Source organism: Panthera leo, chromosome D1, assembly GCF_018350215.1.
Source record: "Panthera leo isolate Ple1 chromosome D1, P.leo_Ple1_pat1.1, whole genome shotgun sequence".
Classification (NCBI taxonomy): Eukaryota; Metazoa; Chordata; class Mammalia; order Carnivora; family Felidae; genus Panthera; species Panthera leo.
Window position 1 is genome coordinate 61,257,058 of NC_056688.1, and position 16,495 is coordinate 61,273,552.

A 16,495-nucleotide genomic window follows, 5' to 3' on the forward strand; every position below is an offset into this window, starting at 1 on the left:
TAAGTTGTCACAATGGCAGGATTTTCTTCTTTCTTATGGCTGAATAATATTTTATTATTAATATTTATTTATTATAATATTATTTATACATATATCATGTTGTTTTATTCATTCATTTGTAGACACACAGGTTATTTCCATGTTGTGGATCATGCTGTGATGGACATGGGGGGTGTTATATTGTAACTGCTCAGTTAAATTTATTCCTAAGTATTTTATTGTTTTATGCTATTGTAAATGGATTGCTTTCCTCACTTCTTTTTTTTTTTTTTTTAATTTTTTTTTCAACGTTTTTTATTTATTTTTGGGACAGAGAGAGACAGAGCATGAACGGGGGAGGGGCAGAGAGAGAGGGAGACACAGAATCGGAAACAGGCTCCAGGCTCCGAGCCATCAGCCCAGAGCCCGACGCGGGGCTCGAACTCACGGACCGCGAGATCGTGACCTGGCTGAAGTCGGACGCTTAACCGACTGCGCCACCCAGGCGCCCCCCTCACTTCTTTTTCAAATGCTTTGTTGTTAGTGTATAGAAATACAACTGTTTTCTGTATGTTGATTTATATCCTGCAACTTTACTGAATTTTCTGATTAAATATAGCAGGGATTTTTTTTGTTTTTTGTTTTTTGTTTTTGTTTGTTTTTTGTTTGTTTCTTTGTTTGTTTTGGTGAAATCTTCAGGATTTTCTCTGTATAGGATCATATCTGCAAACAGAGATGGTTCTATTTCTTCTTTCTTATTTGGATGCCCTTTTTTTCTTGCCTGACTGCTCTGTCTAGGATTCTCAGTTTTGTAGAATAAAAGTGGGGAGCATTGACACACTTGTCTTATTCCTGATCTTTGATGAAAAACTCAACCTTTCACCATTGAATATGAAGTTGACCATGGGTTTGTCTTATATGGCCCTTATTATGTTGAGGTATGTTTCTTCAATACTCAATTTCTTGGGAGTTTATACCATGCAAGGATAATGTACCTTGTTAAATTCTTTTTCCTGTATCTATTGAGATGATCACATCACTTTTTATTTTATTCCATTAATGTGGCATATCACATTTATTGATTGGCATAGGTTGACTCATCCTTACATCCCAGAGATAAATCCCACTTAATCATGATTTATGATCATTTTAATATACTATTGTGTTGTGTGCTTTGTGTGTGCAGAGTGCTAATATATCACCTAGAATTTTTGCATCTGTATTCATCAAGATTATTGGTCTCTAATTTTGTTTTCTTGTAGTGTCCTTATCTGGCTTTGGTATTAGGGTTATGTTGGCCTTGTAAAATGAGTTTGGACGTATTCCTTCCTCTTCAGTTTTTTTTGAAAGAGTTTGAGAAGTATTGGCATTAATTTACTTTAAATATTTATTGGGATTCCCCAGTGCAACCATCTGATCCTGGACTTTTCTGCGTGGAATGGTTTGGATTACTGATTACATTTCCTTACTCATTGTTAGTCTGTTCAAATTTTCTGTTTCTTAATGATTCAGTCTTTGTAAGTTTTATGTTTTTAGGCATTTATCCATTTCTTCTACATTATCCCATTTGTTGTTTCTGTGATATCAGTTGTAATGTCTCCTTACTCTTTTCTAATTTTATTTACTTGAGTCTTCTCTCTTTTTTTCATAGTAGCTAAAGTTTCGTAATTCTTTTTACCTTTTCTAAAAAAAACAACTCTTAGTTTTATTGATTATTTCCACATTTTTAAATTTCCATTTTATTTATTTCTAGTATGGCCATTGTTCTTTCTTTCTCTTTGCCATCTTTGGGCATAGTTTGTTCTGTTTCTAATACCTTGAGATGAAAAGTGAGGCTTTTTTTTAATGTTTTGTTATTTATTTTTGAATAAGAGACAGAGAGAGACAGAGTGTGAGCTGGGGAGGGGAAGAGAGAGAGAGGGAGACACAGAATCTGAAGCAGGCTCCAGGCTCTGAGCTGTCAGAACGGAGCCAGACACAGGGCTTGAACTCACAAGCTGTGAGATCATGGCCTGAGCCAAAGTTAGATGCTTAACTTACTGAGCCCCCCAGGGACCCCAGAAAAGTGAGGGTTTTTATTTGAAATATTTCTTGTTTCTTAATGTTGGCATTTATGACTATAGACTTCCCTCTTTAAACTGCTTTTGAATCATTGCATATGGGTTTTTTATGTTTATTTATTTATTTTGACAGAGAAAGAGAGAGAGCAAGAGAACATCAGCACAAGTTGAGGAGCAGAGAGAGAGGGAGAAAGAGAATCCCAAGCAGGTCCAGCACTGTCAGCGCAGAGCCAGAGCAGGGCTCCATTCCATGAACCACGAGATCAACCTGAGCTGAAATCAAAAGTTGGTGGCTCAACCAAATGAGCCCCACAGATGCCCTTTATTGTCCCATTTAATTTTATTTTCAATTTTTAAATGTTTATTTACTTTTGAAAGAGAGAGAGAAAGAGCACAAGTAGATAGGGACAGAGAGAGAGAAGGAGACACAGAATCTGAAATAGGCTCCAGGCTGTGAGCTGTCAGCACAGAGCCCAACACAGGGCTTGATCCCACGAGCTGTGAGATCATGACCTAAGCCAAAGTCAGATGCTTAACCGACTGAGCCACCCAGGCATCCCAATTGTCCCCATTTTAGATGAGAAAATTGATATAAGGTTAAGTATGTTGCCCAAGGACACAGTACTCACAGGAGTCGGTGAAGGGTTTTCAACCCAGAAAGTCTGGCTTTGTAAGCACATTATTTATCTCTGTGGTCTACTGCCTATGAAAAGATATAATCCTTAAGTAATTCTAGAAATTAAATTAATAACAGAAGTACTCTAATTCTGAGAGTTAAATAATGCTAAGATTCCTAGTACACAGTAAATGCAAAAAAAAAAAAAATTCTCAGTAACATTACTGTTATGAAAATAGAGACTCTAATTCAAGCAGTTTAAAAGGATTATCAACCGTATACAAATCTGTTATGACTTACAAAACAACGTTTTATTTGCCAGCACACAAACTCTTTGAATACTGATGGCATGAGTTCAAATAAAAAGAGAAAAGGTATACTGAAATGAAGGGAAATAAAATGAAATTTTATGTCAATAGGAATAACCTGTCTTATATAGGATGTATCTGCCGTCCTCCAAAAAAACATGTAAAGACCAGTGAGGGAGGAAGCAAACTACTACATGTTTCTGGAACTGTCTGTCCAGTACTCATTTCAAAATCTCCCTGAATGAAGGAATTATTTTTATAAACTTGCACTTGTAAGAATATTCAAAATTTAGTGGAGTGGAACATCTGCTCTACAGATACTCCCCATGGGTTTTCTCTCACTCTCCCAAAGAAGCACAGCCCCTATATGTTGCATCATTCACTCTCAGAACCTCCCAGGGTTTGGGGATTTACTCCAGTGACTCCTAGACCTGCATAAATCTTGCTCCTTCTGGAATGTCCATGCCACCGTGACAAAGAGAAAAGAACCAGATCCATTTTCAAGATTGGCAAGACCATCTCTGCTGTGAGCGATAGTTATTCTTTATTAAGTCCATGAAATGTACATGAACAAGTGGACAACATGACTGAGAGATGACTTCTATAAATGACTGAGTGTCTTATGTAATAAGCAGAGGTGAATCTTACACGCTACGGCAGTGAGTTGCAATTCATTTCACGAAGTTTTAAAGGCAAACACTTGAATGTGTTTTCCTTTTCTATTTGGTGTACTTAAACTTCATTATAATACCTTCACGAGCCGGGTATTTTCTCTGTTATTTGTAGTGTGTGAAGCACTGAGGTAGAAAGTGACAGTGAGATTATGGATATGGACTCAATTCCTCTGATGGGGTCAGTGAACGAATAAGGTTTCATATGGAGGCATAGTTTCTGTTTCAGAGCAAATGAAGCTTCTTATAAAATGCAAGCATTGGTATTACATGTAATGAGTTCTTGTGCTAAATGTAATCATTCCTTTTACAGCTGTTACTTCAAACTTTATATTAAGGCAGTGGAAAACATATGTGATTCTTAATAAGCTGTTAAGTATTTTTTTTTTTTCTGAGAGGTATCCATCTTTAGAGATCCATGTCTGTTCAACCTGACTCCAAAATCAGTAACTCCACCTTTCTCCTTACGGGTTTCCCTGGCCTGGAACGGGAATATCCTTGGCTCTCCATTCCTTTCTCCTGTATCTATGCTATGGTACTCTTAGGGAATTGCCTGGTGTTGCATGTGATCCGGACAGAGCCCAGCTTACATGAGCCCATGTTCTACTTCCTGGCCATGTTGGCCCTCACTGACCTGTGCATGGGGCTGTCCACAGTGCACACGGTGCTTGGGATCTTGTGGGGCCTGAGCAGGGAAGTCAGCCTGGATGCCTGCATTGCCCAAACTTACTTCATCCATGGTCTGTCCCTCACAGAGTCTGGAGTCCTTCTTGCCATGGCCTTTGATCGCTTTACTGCCATCTGCAATCCTCTGAGATATACATCCATCCTCACCAATATGAGAATCATCACCATTGGTGTGGCCATTTTAGGGAGGAGTTTCCTGTTCATTACTGCTCCCATTGTCCGCCTAAAGTTCTTCCATTACTGCCATCCTCATATCCTCTCCCATTCCTTCTGCCTGCACCAAGACTTACTTCGGCTTGCCTGCTCCGACATCCGCTTCAACAGCTTCTATGCGTTAGCCCTGGTGATCTGCACGCTCTTTTTGGATTCGGTGCTCATTCTCATCTCCTACATCTCGATCCTGCATTCAGTCTTGACTATTGCATCCCGGGACGAGCGGCTCAAGTCCTTGAAGACCTGTGTCTCCCACATCTGTGCTGTTCTGGTTTTCTATATCCCAATTATTGGTTTGACCATGGTGCACCGCTTTGGAAAGCACCTCTCTCCTGTGGTCCATGTCCTCATGGGCAATATCTATATCCTTTTCCCACCCTTGATGAACCCTATCATCTACAGTGTCAAAACCCAACAAATACGTAGCAGGATCCAGAGATGGTTCACTAAACAAAACTGAGTACTAGAAGTTAGTGTGTTCTAAGGAAGGGAAGGTTGTATTTGCAACAGGAATGACTGATAATGATTTGTAGCAGAAATAATAAATGTATATGTAATATTTAACAGATTAAAGGTATATTTATAGTCATTTCTTAATTTAGTTTTCCAGAGCCGGAGAAATAAGCAGAGAAACTGTTACTGATCTCATTTCCTAATTTTAAAATTAAGTACAACATTAACTACAGTAACTTGTGTTCCCCAGTATATCAGTGAGCACTTGCCTGGGTAGTTACTCAGTTTACGGTACCATCCATGCTTTTTGAATTCTAGTTCAGCATGTGGTTTTATTTTTCATAGAACTGGTATATCGGTACATTTACTTGTATAGGACAAGTAGCCTTTACATATTATTACCATGTGTCACAAGTTGACTCTGTTGAGTTTGTTGAGAAGGAAAATTTTACTCTACCCTTCAAGGTTCTTCTAAATTAGTCTAATAATTACATTGGCATGAGACAGATGAACAGGAGAAAAAAAAAAACAAAATTTAATTAATGCACACAGAGGTCCATAGTAAAATTAAGACCAAAGGAAATGACCAAGACATGAAGTTTTTATACATTTTAGACAAAGAAACATCCATCTGTGAGGAATTGACAGGACAAAGAAAACTTATGCTCAGGAGCTTCCATTAGTAAAGAATTCTAAATGTGGACTAGAATTTGGGCTGGGGTAATAAATCTGTAAAAATTATAAAATTTATTTACATAGGCTACTTTGGCCCTGATTCCCTATCTCTGATGATAAGGATGTCTCTTTACCTCTTGATGCAGAGAAGGTACCTTTCACATGGGAGATGTGCTTCTGCTTTCTGGAGACAAAGAATCAGCAGTCTTGCACTGGCTGTTTCTTAAATAAGTTTAATTCAGCATAATCTTTATGGTATTGTGGCATACTTTGGGGCAGCTTTCCCTAGGTCCCTACAAGGTCATTCACACCTCTTCTACATATGTTTGAGCAAAAGTGCCTAGAAAGCCTGTTCTGTCTCACCTAATAGAATGCAGGATTGGTAGATTAGATTACACGGTTTAATGTAAAAGATTTGGTCAACAGTGACTGAATCAGCTATCATATCTCTACATAGTATACGATGTACCCCCAATTCTATATAGTTTACAATACTCATGAGAATTGTCAATTGACTTTAATCTTGGTGTCAGTGTACATGAAATTTTAAAGACAGATCAATCTCTTTATCTTTAAGGTAGGATGCGAAGGCACATATATATTAAGTAAAACATCAGTACCTAAACTGGGGATAGAATAATGGTTTTGAGAATCTTTTGAATGTATATCCCATTTTTTTTATAATGTTTGTATTTATTTTTGAGACAGAGCAAGACAGAGTATTGAGTGTGGGAAGGGTATAGGAGAGGGAGACACAGAATCCAAAGCAGGCTCCAGGCTCCAAGCTGTCAGCTTGGACATAATGTCTTTTGGCTTCCAGAAGCAAATGAAAGAAGCTCTCAGTCAGTGGCACCCTTCTCCTCTACTTTTGTTTTTATAAAGTCATCATAGTGGGTCTCTGATTTTGTCAGAACTCTAAGATCATATCATCCTTCTTATTTATATTATGGAAGGAAAAGGATCCGCAGATACACATTATTGTTTTCAGAAAGGACATCCAGGAGTAGTATAGCACAATAAGAAGTTATGTAGAAGGCAAGTCATTTGCATCACAACCAGCCAGATCACGTAGGTAACAGAGTAACTGCTGATCTCTCTGTTATGTCCCTCTGCACCTGGGAATACAATAATTATACCTGTTAAACTTGCTTGGAAATGGCATTTCAAGCAGAGTTTGATGAATATCCGTATTCCACATTCCAACTACCTGATAATATTCTGTTATTTTCCATTGTGTCTAGGTCTGGAACTGACACTTTGGATCAACAAATCTGACTCTGACAAGTACATTAGTAGATAAATCTCCAAAGTTTTGTATTTTTAAGGTGTTTTTCTTTAATAGAGAGAGACAGAGATCACAGGAGGGACAAAGAGAAGGGAGAGAGAGTGTCCCAAACAGAATCCGCACCATCAGCACACAACCTGACATGAGGCTTGAACTCACCAACCCCAAGATCTTGACCTGACCTGAAATCAAGAATGGCACGCTCAACTGAGTCACCCAGGAGCCTCTTTTTCTGTTTATTTCTCATTTTATTTACTTTTTTTAGTAAAAAAACTCCCTATGAAAGAGAACATAGAAACTGGTGACACCCAGGAGCACAATATATTCATCTGTCTATATCATTTGTATCAACAAAAGACTGGATGTCTCTCTTTTCTTTGTTTTTTTTTTTTCCAATAACAATTTTACTTTTTTAATTTAATATCTATTCTTGTTAACATGTAGTGTAATAAGGGTTTCAGGAGTAGAATTTAGTGATTCTTCGCTTAAAAATAGTAACCAGTACTCATCCCAACAAGTGCCCTCCTTAATGCCCATCACCCATTTAACCCATCCCCCACCCACCACCCTTCCAGTAAACCTCAGAGTGTTCTTTACACCCAGGAGGCTCTTATGGTTTGTCCTTTTCCGTTTTTATCTTATTTTCCTTCCCTTCCCCAGATGTCCTTTCAAAAGAAAGTAAAGGAAGCGCTTTGAAAAGATCAAAAAGATCATCCAACCCCATGCACTTTTGGTGAGTCTGGGTGAAATATTCATGCCATTTTTACATGCCTAGTAAAACTCTATTTTATTTTCCCACATAATAACAGTTGAATTCCTGAAAATTAGTGGTGCTCTTAAAATCGCTGACATTTTAGAATACCCATTTCTGAATGCCTAGATGGGAGGAATCTCTAGAAAACATGGAAACTCAGAGGTGACAATGTATAGAGGCAAGAGGACTCAATCTTGCTGACAACAAAGTGTGGGACAATGGGTCCATGGGTAATTCATGGACTAGAGCTTAGGTTCTTGGGCTTAAACTGCTCACAGCTGCCAGTAACATGAGATTTGGCCAATGTAAGCTCATTAATTCTTAATGAAATATATATCACTTGAACATTTGAATTTTTCATGAGCTCAGGCATGAGAAATGAGTCGAAAATAAAGGGGTGAAAGGACACGTTTCCCAACAGGAGTGTAATATGGAAGTAGGGACGGAAGATAGGGAGCAGACTTGGGATACCAGAAATGATGGAGGAGAGGGCTCAACTAAAGAACATTTAATCACGTCGATTCACTGATGACTGACTTTTCTGAAAACTGGGCTCTTAGTCTAGTTCAGATACATTTGTATCTGAAAAGATCATTGCTTTTTAAAAATCACATATCTTAAATTAGAAAGCCTCAGGCTACATTAGAAAGTTTCTATTTGGTGAAAAGCAGGGTTCAGTTGTTTCACTCTTTCCTAGTTGGTCCAACACTGTTGCTTTCTGTCAGCAAGCCCATGATCATTTAATCATATACTTATTGTCACCAAAAATGCCAGTAATGCAGGAAGAGCTGTGGTCTATGTGGCTAAACCTCAAGTGAAGGAACCCACTCAACAGGTCCATTCTAGAAGCAAGTCTGTATCAGCTGATGCATATTTAGAATAGAGTAGTTAGTCAACTAAGACATGATTTCCAAAGCTTTGCTCCCCAATGTTTAATCCTAGAGATTCCTCGATCCTGTATTCATTTATTCACTTCTTCTTTCTAGAGTTAATCAGAATTAGAAGAGAAATCCTTCAGTACCATTCACATTGTCTGGCATATTTAACAGTAAGGAGCTGATGTGGCAGCATTACCTGACAGGTACAGGTGGTGGGAAGGCAGGTGGGAGAGGACCTAAGTGAGTACAGGGCAGGGGGGATGGAGTGGTTATCACTGGAAAAGCTGGTAGTGAAACATTATTGGGTGAAATTGAGGAAAGGGACTTCATGCTTTGTTGTTGGGGGCCAGTTGTGTTTTTACAAGACACCTGAAAACCATGGTCTGTCTTCGTAACACCATCACTCATCACTCATCACTCACCTGTCATTCACTCTTTTTCCTCCTGAGACTCATCTCATTCACTTGTGCTTATGCTGGCAGCATCTCTTTCTTCTCTCTGCACCCTCTATAACAGCCCGCTGTAAATATCATGAACTCTTATCCATTTGCTGCTCGGCCATCTGCCAAAATGTGGACATCTCTGGAATAGACTTTCCTCTCTTCTTCTGTCCCTGAAAAACAGACTTACACCCTCTTTTGTAAATGTGTCTGAGCTCCTGTTGGTGGGATCACACTCCAACAAAACTCACAGGAAGGTCTATAATTTGCTAGACACAACATAACTTTATTAAGCTTGAATTGGCAAGTATAACATTCCCCAGTGTACATGGAGAAGGAGGAGGTCTGAATATGAGATTTCCTAGCCACTAACCCAAGCCCCCAGGGACCCAACAGCTCATAATGAAGCCCTCTTTTGTCCATCCACATCTAATGTCCCTGAAGCCATTTCTGCAACTTGCAGAATCCCCTTGGTCTCTTCATTTCTTTTTGCCCACAGTGGAGATGTAGAGAAATTAATATATACAATCTGTATTTTTTGACATTCCTTACAAAATAAAAAGATTTTTGTAAAAATTAAGTAATTACATTTACTTTTGTCAGTTTCTTTCTGCTGTCCTCATTTGGAAAAAGATCAAAAGGACACTTAAATGTAGTTACATGTATGTTCCTGTGCCAATGAGTTACATATAAATAAGTATTCTGTGACCTTTCTTTCACGGAGACACTTCTGGAGACAAAATCTGTATCCACAATGGCTCTCTATCACACATTTAACACTCATTCTCTTGTAGTATCATTCTTTAGATCTTTATTTTATTGAAGTTTTGTAAATTGGGTAGTATTCTCACAATGACCAGTTATGATGGACATTTCCACATTCCCCTGATTAGTAGACTTTCATTACAGAAAACTACACATCTGATTGTTATTATTATTATTATTGTCAACTGTAAATGATACATAATTATATATAATTATATCAACATTTTTTTGGAAGTATGCTTTGTCGCTTTTTATGTAAATACTTACAAAATAGTCTTTATTTCCTTGCCCCCCGATAACCCAAACTATTTATTTGCATAAATGTTTGCTGAACTCTGACTAGAACATTAAAATTGCCTCCGATGTTTTTTTACTTTTATTTCAAAGAAATTGTTATTAAAGCACCACAACCCCTATTGGTAATCCAAGCAAATCCTATCTGGTAAATACTGAAATTTATTTTTTTTTTCATATGAAATTTATTGTCAAATTGGTTTCCATACAACACCCAGTGCTCATCCCAACAGGTGCCCTCCTCAATGCCCATCACCCACCCTTCCCTCCCTCCCCCCCATCAACCCTCAGTTTATTCTCAGTTTTTAAGAGTCTCTTATGGTTTGCCTCCCTCCCTCTCTAACTTTTTTTTTCCTTCCCCTCCCCCATGGCCTTCTGTTAACTCTCTCAGGATCCACATAAGACTGAAAACATATGGTATCTCTCTTTCTCTCTATGACTTATTTCGCTTAGCATAACACTCTCCAGTTCCATCCACGTTGCTACAAAAGGCCATATTTCATTCATTCTCATTGCCAAGTAGTATTCCATTGTGTACATAAACCACAATTTCTTTATCCATTCATCAGTTGATGGACATTTAGGTTCCTTCCATAATAAACACTGACATTTAAAACAGCCTCCAAAGATGCCTCAGGATAGCCTCTGGATTTACAAAGTGATCAAATTCAGTATTCATTGATAAGGCCCAGTCCATAAAACAAGCCAGAGTATCTACATCCATGTGACGTGCAGTCTAATATTGCTTATGTATATAGTATTTTAAGTGTCCTAAATCAAAGTATGGACATCTGCACACATGTGAATATTTTCCATGCTCTTTTTAAAGTGATCCATGAGCTCAGGTTTTCAGGAACAGCCCACAAGCCTTAAGTTCTCAAGTCATTAATTTGGACAGAACCCTTCATGTGTTCATTAGTACAATAACCTCGAGTGATTTAAAAGCATGATGTTTTAAGCCCACTGAGAAGATACGCTGCCATGTGTCAAATAGATACACACATTCACACACATGCGCATTTTTGGAGTGAAAACTGGCCAGTGACATATGATAGCTTTCAGAATAAATTTCAAAAATTTTGCATAGTGTCCATAACCATTCTTGATATTTGTAGTTTTCTTGTCTCTACAAGTTGTGCATTACATTGAGAAAAACTGTGCCATTTCTTGATTCTCTATTTAAGCTCCAAGACCATCTACCTGGCATGGTATGTCCTTACGTACCAGCCATTCATCTGTCATTCCTTAAGACTCCCTACAGGGAAAAACTAATACCACATGATTTCAAGCATATGTAGAATTTAAGAAACAAAACAAACAAGCAAAGGGAAATAAATAAGAGACAGAGAAAGAAAGGACTCTTAACTGTAGAGAACACATTGATGGTTACCAGCAGGGAGGTGTGTGGAGGGATGGGTTATATTGGTGATGGGGATTAAGAAGTCCACTTGTCATGATGAACACAAGGTGTTGTATGGAAGTGTGGAATCACTATATGGCACATCTGAAACTAATATAACACTGTGTGTTAACTAACTGGAATTAACAAAAAACTTAAAAGAGGAATCAGACTTTGTAATTAAAAACCAAAGAAAATAATAATAATTCTACAGATGCTGCTTTCCTTTGGATTTCAATGCTTCACTCTCGTGGCTAACCCCACATTCCAGAGGTACCTCTATTACTTCTTTCATTTTCGTTCCCTGGTCTCTCTCTTTCTCCCAGTAATATTAAGCTATAATGGCTATAAACCCAAAACACATAAACACTGTCAATTTGTCATTATGCTTCTATTCTTGAGTATAGCATTTATAATATTGTAGGGTTTTGATAACACTTGAGGAATTAATAAAGGCATAATTGGTGAGTGTGCATAAAAAGTCCTGAATTGTAAAATAGAATGCTGGATTGTTCATAATGTTTAAACCTTAATGCCCTGAATGACACCGGAAATGTTGAACTTTGAGGAATATGTGTCTTTAGATTGCATACAGTTTTTTGTTTCTTTGGGTTTTTTGTTTGAATAAGAACAAAATGCTTCCTCTCATTTATTTTATTTCTTAAGTTTATTTATTTATTTTAATAAATGGAAAGAAAGTGCACAAGTGAGGAGGGGCAGAGAGAGAGAAGGTGAGAGAGAATCTCAAGCTGGCTTTGTGCTCTCAGCAAAGAACCCAGTGCAGGGCTTGAACTCATGAACCAGGAGATCATGACCTGAGCCAAAGTTGGACACTTAATCAACTGAGCCATCCAGGAACCCCTCCTCTCATTTACTTTAAAGATGATGAGGATGATCCAGAAACAAATAGAATCAACAATGTGATTTCATCAAGTACCTGGACAATCCAAGACAATGCTTCTTGGGTGTTTGGAAATTCACTGAGAAATAGATATTTATGGATCGTTGTGGAGAAGAATACTTAAAGGAGAAAATTCAATCAGGAACTGAAAAATAAGAAAAAAACCAAAATGATACATATTCACTATTGCTGTTTCTACCATTCCCAACTCATTACCTACTAGGATTTAAATGGCACTGACTGATAGGTGTCATGGGCTGTGATGTGAAAACTGCCTAAAATGCAGGCAACTTTCACAAAACAATTAAGGAGACAAGTCAAACATCATGAATAATATGCATTTTTCTGTTTTATTCTGTTTTGAGAGACTGTTATTTTGCATAAAGGAGAAGGTTGAAGATGTTAATCACAGTGCATTTTGTGAATACAACATCTTTACCAGGTGAATGCGGATCTGTGTGGTCTTGGCACCGTAGACAAGTGGATTGAGAAACGAGGGGACCAGCAAGTAGAGGCTAGAAAAGAGGATGTGGATATAAGGGGGAGCATGAGCACCAAACCTATGTGTGTAGAAGGAGAAGAAGGCAAGGAGGTAGAGCTGGAGAAAGACACAGATGTGAGCGATGCAGGTATTGAATGCTTTCAGCCGAGCCTCCTTCTGGGGCAAATGAAAAACGGTGATAAATACCTGTATGTAGGACAAAGTGATGAATGTGAGGTCAAACCCTGCAACGGTGAATGCCACAAACAAGCCATAAATTTTGTTGACCCGTACATTTTCTGCAGCCAGTTTCACAATGGCCATATGCTCACAGTAGCAGTGGGAGATGATGGTTGTATGGTAAAACTGAAACCGGCATTTTATCAGTACTAAAGATGGGGCTACGAGAAGGGCAGCCCTGAGTGTTACCACAGCCGCTATTTGGGTGACTAGGCGGTGGGTGAAGATGGCAGCGTGTCTTAGTGGATAACAGATGGCCACATAACGGTCCAGAGCCATGGCCAGAAGGATGCCTGACTCTATGCACTGAAATGTGTGGATGAGCCCCATTTGAAGTAAACAAGAATCAAAATAAATCTCTGGCACATGAAACCAGAAGATTCCAAACATCTTGGGCACAATGCTCGTGCCAAGTACAATATCTGTGACTCCCAGCATGCCTACGAAAATGTACATGGGCTCATGGAGGCTGCGCTCTGACCTGATGATGATCAGAAGCAAGGAGTTTCCAATCATACCAATGAGATACATGACACAGAATGGAATCCCAATCCAGCACTGCACAGTCTCTAGGCCTGGGACCCCTATCAGCGTCAACACAGAAGGCCTGAAGACGGTGATGTTGGAAATGGCCATAATGTCCTCCGGCCTCCAGATGAAAATGAAAGAAGGTTCTCAGTCAGGGCCACTCTTCTCTTCCTCTCCTGTTTTAATTCAAAGTCATCATAGTGAGTCTCTGTGATTTTGGCAGAACTCTAAGATCTTCTCATTCATCTCATTTATATTATCAAAGGAAAAAGATCCATAGATACACATCACCGTTTTCAAGAAGGACATCCATAAGTAGTGTACCACAATTAGAAGTTATGTACAAGGCAGGCCAACTGCATTAGAACCACCCAGATCACATGGTAAAGGAATAAATTGCTGATCTTTCTGTTATGTCCTTCTGGACCTGCAGATAAAATAAATATACTTGTTTATTTGCTTGGATATTGCACTTTAATCAGATTTTAATAAATCTCTCCCTATCCCACACTTCAGCTGACCTTAGTGTTTTATTTTTTCCCCCAAACTCTCGGAGTCAGAAACCGTCAGTTTGGACAATCACATAATCAGACTCTAACCAGTATTTTGGTTTAAAAGGCTTCCTATGAAAGAGAAGTGAGATAGAAATAGCTTCACCCAGGAACATAATATATTGAGATAACTGTATCTGTGTATTATGTATTTATGTAGGACTGGCTGTCCTTTTAAAAAAATGTGAAATAGAGCTTGAGAAAAGATGATCAAATCCATGTAATCTTAATCTAAATCAAAGTTCCATGCTGATTTTTACATTATAAGTAAAACTTAATTTTATTTTGCCTATGTAAGTAATGGCAGAATTCTTTGACATGAATTGTACACTTCAAATAATGGAAATTCTGAAATACACGCTTCGGAATGACTAGAAGGGAGGAATCTCTAGAAGGCAAAAAAATCTAGAGAAACAGTGCATAGGCAAGAGGACTCATTCTTGCTGACTAGGGGAAATAGGTGAACAGGTAACTTAGCCAGAATAAAGGTTAGTTTCTGGGGTTGAAAGTGCTCAGGGTTACTATCACCAAAAGATTTGCAAGTTTAGGCTCATTGATTCTTAATAATATGCAGACCATTTGATTGCTTCACTCATATTGTGAGCTCAAGCCTAAAGAATGAATAAAAATAAAGGGGTGAAAAGACAGTCTCCTTAAGAGAAGTCCAAGATAGAAGTAGAAATGGAAGACAGAAGGCAGACCTTGGGGTTCCAGAAATGATGCAGGAGAGAGGGCTGTAGAGCAACTAAGGAAATTTAGTTGCTTCAATTCCCTGATGACTGAATTTCCTCAAAACTTGGGTTCTTAGTGCCTGTATGAACGTTCTTTTCTGATAAAGATCATTGCTTCTAAGAATTGCATATCTAAAGTCATGAAATTCTCAAGTTGTACAATAGAAAAATATCTGCTGGGTGCAAGGGTGGCTCAGTCAGTTAAGTATCCCATTCTGTGTTGTTGTTGTTGTTGTTTTTAATGTTTATTTATTTGGAGAGAGAGAATGCAAGTAGGGGAGTGGGGATGGGGGGTGGGGAAGATCCACTCACAGCAGAGAGCTCCATGCAGGGCTCCAGTTCATGAGCTGTGAGGTCATGACCTTGGCCACGGTCTGAGGCTTAAGGGACTGCAACTGCGCCACTCAGGTGCCCCACACTTCCAACTTTTCATCTTGGCTCAGGTCATGATCTCATGGTTAATGAGATTGAGCTCCATGTCAGGCTCTGCATTCTCTCTCCTTCTCTCTCTGCTCCTTCCCATGCTCTTCTCTAAACAAACAAACAACCATTTATGAAAAAAATAGTTGCTATCCTGTATAAAACAGCTTTTAGTTATTTCATTCATTCCTAGTCTCTCCAACAGTGTTACATTATGTCAGCAAGCTCATGATCATCTAAACATATACTGAATGTTAGCGCCCCTGGGTGGCTCAGTAGGTAAAGCAACTGACTTTGGCTCAGGTCATGATTTTGTGGTTCATGAGTTCAAGCCCTGTGTTGGGATCTGTGCTGACACCAGGGAGCCTGGAGCCTGTTTCGAACTCTCTCTTTGTTTCTCTCTCACTCTTTCTCTCTCTCTCTCTCTCTCTGCCCCTCATCTGCTCATTATATATATATCTCTCTCATACATAAAATGAACATTAAAAAAATTTAGGGGTGCCTGTGTTGCTCAGTCGGTTGAGCGTCTGACTTCAGCTCAGTTCATGATCTCACAGCTCATGATTTCAAACCCGTGTCGAGCTCTGGGCTGACAGCTTGGAGCCTGGAGCCTGCTTCTGATTCTTTCTCCATCTCTCTCTGCCTTTAACCCACTCGCATTCTACCTCTGTCTCTCTCAAAACTAAACATTAAAAACATTATTTTTAAAAATTTAAACATACACCGAAAGTCACCACATATACCAGTAATTCAGCAATAGCTGTGGTTTATGCTACTAAAACTCTAGTGAGGAATCATAGTCAGAAGAACCATTTATGAAGACAAGCTGTATCACCTGACATGTATTTAGGATAGACTAGTCAGTCAGCAAAGTCCTTGATTTCCAAAGCATAAAAATCCTTTAGAAATGATCACCTTGTCTGACCTATTCAAGAGTTAGGAGCTGACATAGGAGCATTACCTGACAGGTGCAGACGGTGGGAAGGCAGGTGGGAGAGGATCTGCATGAGTACAGGGCAGGGGGGATGGAGTGGTTATCAGTGGAAAAGCTGGAAATTAAACATTATGAGGTGAACTGGGCGAGAGTGAGACTTCCTTGCCCTTTCCTGTTGGGAGCCAGTTCTGCTCTTACCAGACACTTGAAGACCAAGGTCAGTCTTCATAAT

The 16,495-nt window shown here is 38.8% G+C and overlaps 2 protein-coding genes across 2 annotated transcripts; one reads left to right on the top strand and one right to left on the bottom strand.

The window, feature by feature from the left end:
* Positions 1–4,052: 4,052 nt before the first annotated feature.
* LOC122200802 (olfactory receptor 51V1-like) lies at positions 4,053–4,994 on the top strand. The gene has a single exon (XM_042906560.1). The coding sequence runs from the start codon at positions 4,053–4,055 to the stop codon at positions 4,992–4,994; it is 942 nt and encodes a 313-aa protein (XP_042762494.1).
* A 7,790-nt stretch (positions 4,995–12,784) lies between these two features.
* LOC122200526 (olfactory receptor 52A1-like) lies at positions 12,785–13,735 on the bottom strand. Its single transcript, XM_042906196.1, has one exon. It carries the CDS (start codon positions 13,733–13,735, stop codon positions 12,785–12,787), a length of 951 nt encoding a protein of 316 aa, XP_042762130.1.
* Between the last annotated feature and the right edge of the window lie 2,760 nt (positions 13,736–16,495).

Bases quoted from the DNA above. Each gene is read 5' to 3' on its own strand.
- LOC122200802 (XM_042906560.1), top strand. From the start codon at position 4,053: ATGTCTGTTCAACCTGACTCCAAAATCAGTAACTCCACCTTTCTCCTT.
- LOC122200526 (XM_042906196.1), bottom strand. From the start codon at position 13,735: ATGGCCATTTCCAACATCACCGTCTTCAGGCCTTCTGTGTTGACGCTG.